Source organism: Pongo pygmaeus, chromosome 6, assembly GCF_028885625.2.
Source record: "Pongo pygmaeus isolate AG05252 chromosome 6, NHGRI_mPonPyg2-v2.0_pri, whole genome shotgun sequence".
In the NCBI taxonomy this organism is placed as follows: Eukaryota; Metazoa; Chordata; class Mammalia; order Primates; family Hominidae; genus Pongo; species Pongo pygmaeus.
Window position 1 is genome coordinate 113,332,501 of NC_072379.2, and position 2,500 is coordinate 113,335,000.

At 40.2% G+C, this 2,500-nt stretch overlaps 1 protein-coding gene across 43 annotated transcripts in view; it reads left to right on the forward strand.

Moving 5' to 3' along the window:
• FOXP2 (forkhead box P2) overlaps nt 1-2,500 on the forward strand; it is a 606,462-nt gene that overhangs the window by 570,366 nt on the left and 33,596 nt on the right. For all 43 annotated transcript variants that reach the window (XM_063667746.1, XM_063667751.1, XM_063667775.1 and 40 more), the window contains 3 exons: nt 165-366; nt 1,457-1,533; nt 1,673-1,774. In XM_063667746.1, the coding sequence (XP_063523816.1) occupies nt 165-366; nt 1,457-1,533; nt 1,673-1,774 (381 nt within the window). The remainder of the gene's footprint in view (nt 1-164; nt 367-1,456; nt 1,534-1,672; nt 1,775-2,500) is intronic.

The following is a 2,500-nucleotide window of genomic DNA, read 5'->3' on the forward strand; positions in this document are numbered from 1 at the left end:
TGATACAATTTCATCCTGTAATTAGTTGAGATTGGCTGCTTCCTTTTGCAGCTTATTAGTGGCAACACAGCTGTAGAAGTGAATCCACTCTCATTTGTCAAACCTTTTTAAGTCTTTTTCTCTTGTCTCTACCTTTTTCCTGCCCTTCTCTTGGGCCTTTGCAGCTAAATCTGGTGTCTAGTGTCACCATGTCGAAGAATATGTTGGAGACATCCCCACAGAGCTTACCTCAAACCCCTACCACACCAACGGCCCCAGTCACCCCGATTACCCAGGGACCCTCAGTAATCACCCCAGCCAGTGTGCCCAATGTGGGAGCCATACGAAGGCGACATTCAGACAAATACAACATTCCCATGTCATCAGGTAGGATATGAATGCTCAGTAGAGCGCTTTTACTTTGGGAGAGGAAAACTGTAGCTGAATCAACTGTACATGAGCCATTCCAGAGCACATGGAAACTCATGTCATGATTTATGGAGTGATAATTGTTTTATTCCTGGTAAATGCGAATAGGGGCGATTCCCTAAGCACATCATGATGAATTGTTCTGAATGGTTGTTCAGGAAAGAAAGCTCTCCCCATTAGAGACACTGAGAGATGTCAGGATAGCCCATATTATCACCTCAATTCAATGAGATCCTTTGATCTCTGAGGGAAGACTAGCAATCCCACATCTGTGAGTAATGCTGTAGAGAAGAGCCATTTTAAAGGACATATACGAAACACCGTTGCTTTATGCAAGACAGTTCCAGGTTCACATGAATCAGTCTTTATCAAGGTGCTACCTAAATGAAATCCTGTCACAGCTCCTAATGCCTATATGGTACTTTGCTTAAGAGGCATTGTGAGAGGCAAACTTTGCATTTGCATGGAACAAAAATTTACCTTCTTTCCCTCTCTTACCCTTCTCCCTTCTCCCTTCTCCCCCACCTGCCATCCCTGGGGCATCTGGATAATCACAGTCACACATTGTAACCATTATTAGCCCAGAGCCCCCTCTTGACAAAAAGTGAAGTTATTTTAAACATGGGTGCTTGGTGAGGGTTTTGTGTTTCCTTTGTTAGATGGCCACAGATGCAGAGAGATGAGCCTGTTGTACTTTAAGACATATTAGATGAGAGAAGCAAAGATTATAGCAGGGGGGCAAAAGTCCATGTAAGAATATTCCTAAACTACCCACTTTAAAGAAGACCTGGCTATTGGAAAAAAATCCTCAGGCCAGCTGGTCGCACAGTTCCTGAAGTACCACGAACAACTAGGGGATGCTTCATTTGCACTTCGCGTCAGAAATGGCCTTTTCCATATAATTCAATTCCACTGTCATGCTTTGTGCTTTCACTAGTCGGTGGCTTTCTCACTGAATCACTTTACCAATACTATAGGAAATATGAAAAATCAATTATATATGATGTGAATTATTAGCAGAATTAACACCTAGTTTTTATTTTTATAGAAATTGCCCCAAACTACGAATTTTATAAAAATGCAGATGTCAGACCTCCATTTACTTATGCAACTCTCATAAGGCAGGTAAGTAGAAGGAAAATTAACTTTGCCTGATTAAATTAAAATTCATTAATGCTTAAAGTAAGGCTTGGATGAGAAAGTGTCATCTAGTCTAGTTAGTAAACCATTATTTTATGTCACTATGTATCTTGTCTCATTTCAGGCTATCATGGAGTCATCTGACAGGCAGTTAACACTTAATGAAATTTACAGCTGGTTTACACGGACGTTTGCTTACTTCAGGCGTAATGCAGCAACTTGGAAGGTAACTACTTTTCCAGCAGTTTTAAGATGCCTAGCACAGTTCCTTACAGATAGCACAAGGAACATTTATTTACATGACATAAGCAGATTAGTATCTGCTTCCCCTCTTTTTAACCTGCCTCTTGAATGGAATGAATTCCCTCTCTCAAAATGACAAGTGAAAGAATAATTTTGCCTCTGATATAGTTTTCTAATTTGGTGCAATTAATAGCTGAGGCTTGGCAGAGAAACGAGGGCCTGACACACTAATTACAGTGTGAGCACTCAATCATCAACACCTTTGTTAGTCGCACGATATTACTTTTTCTCTTGCATATTATTGGCTAATTAGTTTGAAAAATGTCTGTTTGGCTTGTGCAACAAATGGAGGCTGTAGGTTTTGTCTTGGTCTGCGCCTTTTGTACACATCATACCTCATCATACAGACTGAAGCTGCCACGGGAGTCAGGGCCATGGCTACTCAGCTGGAACTAAAAGAAAGTAAAGTGAATATTATCCTGTCAGAACATAAATGCAGTTTATTTACTTAGACAAAAGGGTTCATCTATATCCCTGTCCAAACAACTTCATTGTCTGAATCTTACAAGGAGCTAAAAAAAATGTTAGTTCTGTGCATCTATTTTTGGAAAAGAGCAACGTCTGGAAAGATAAGGGCACTCAGCACAGACTAAGTGAACTGTTTTATTTTCATTTCAAAAAGCAGTCAGAAACATCAATTAGCCACAAG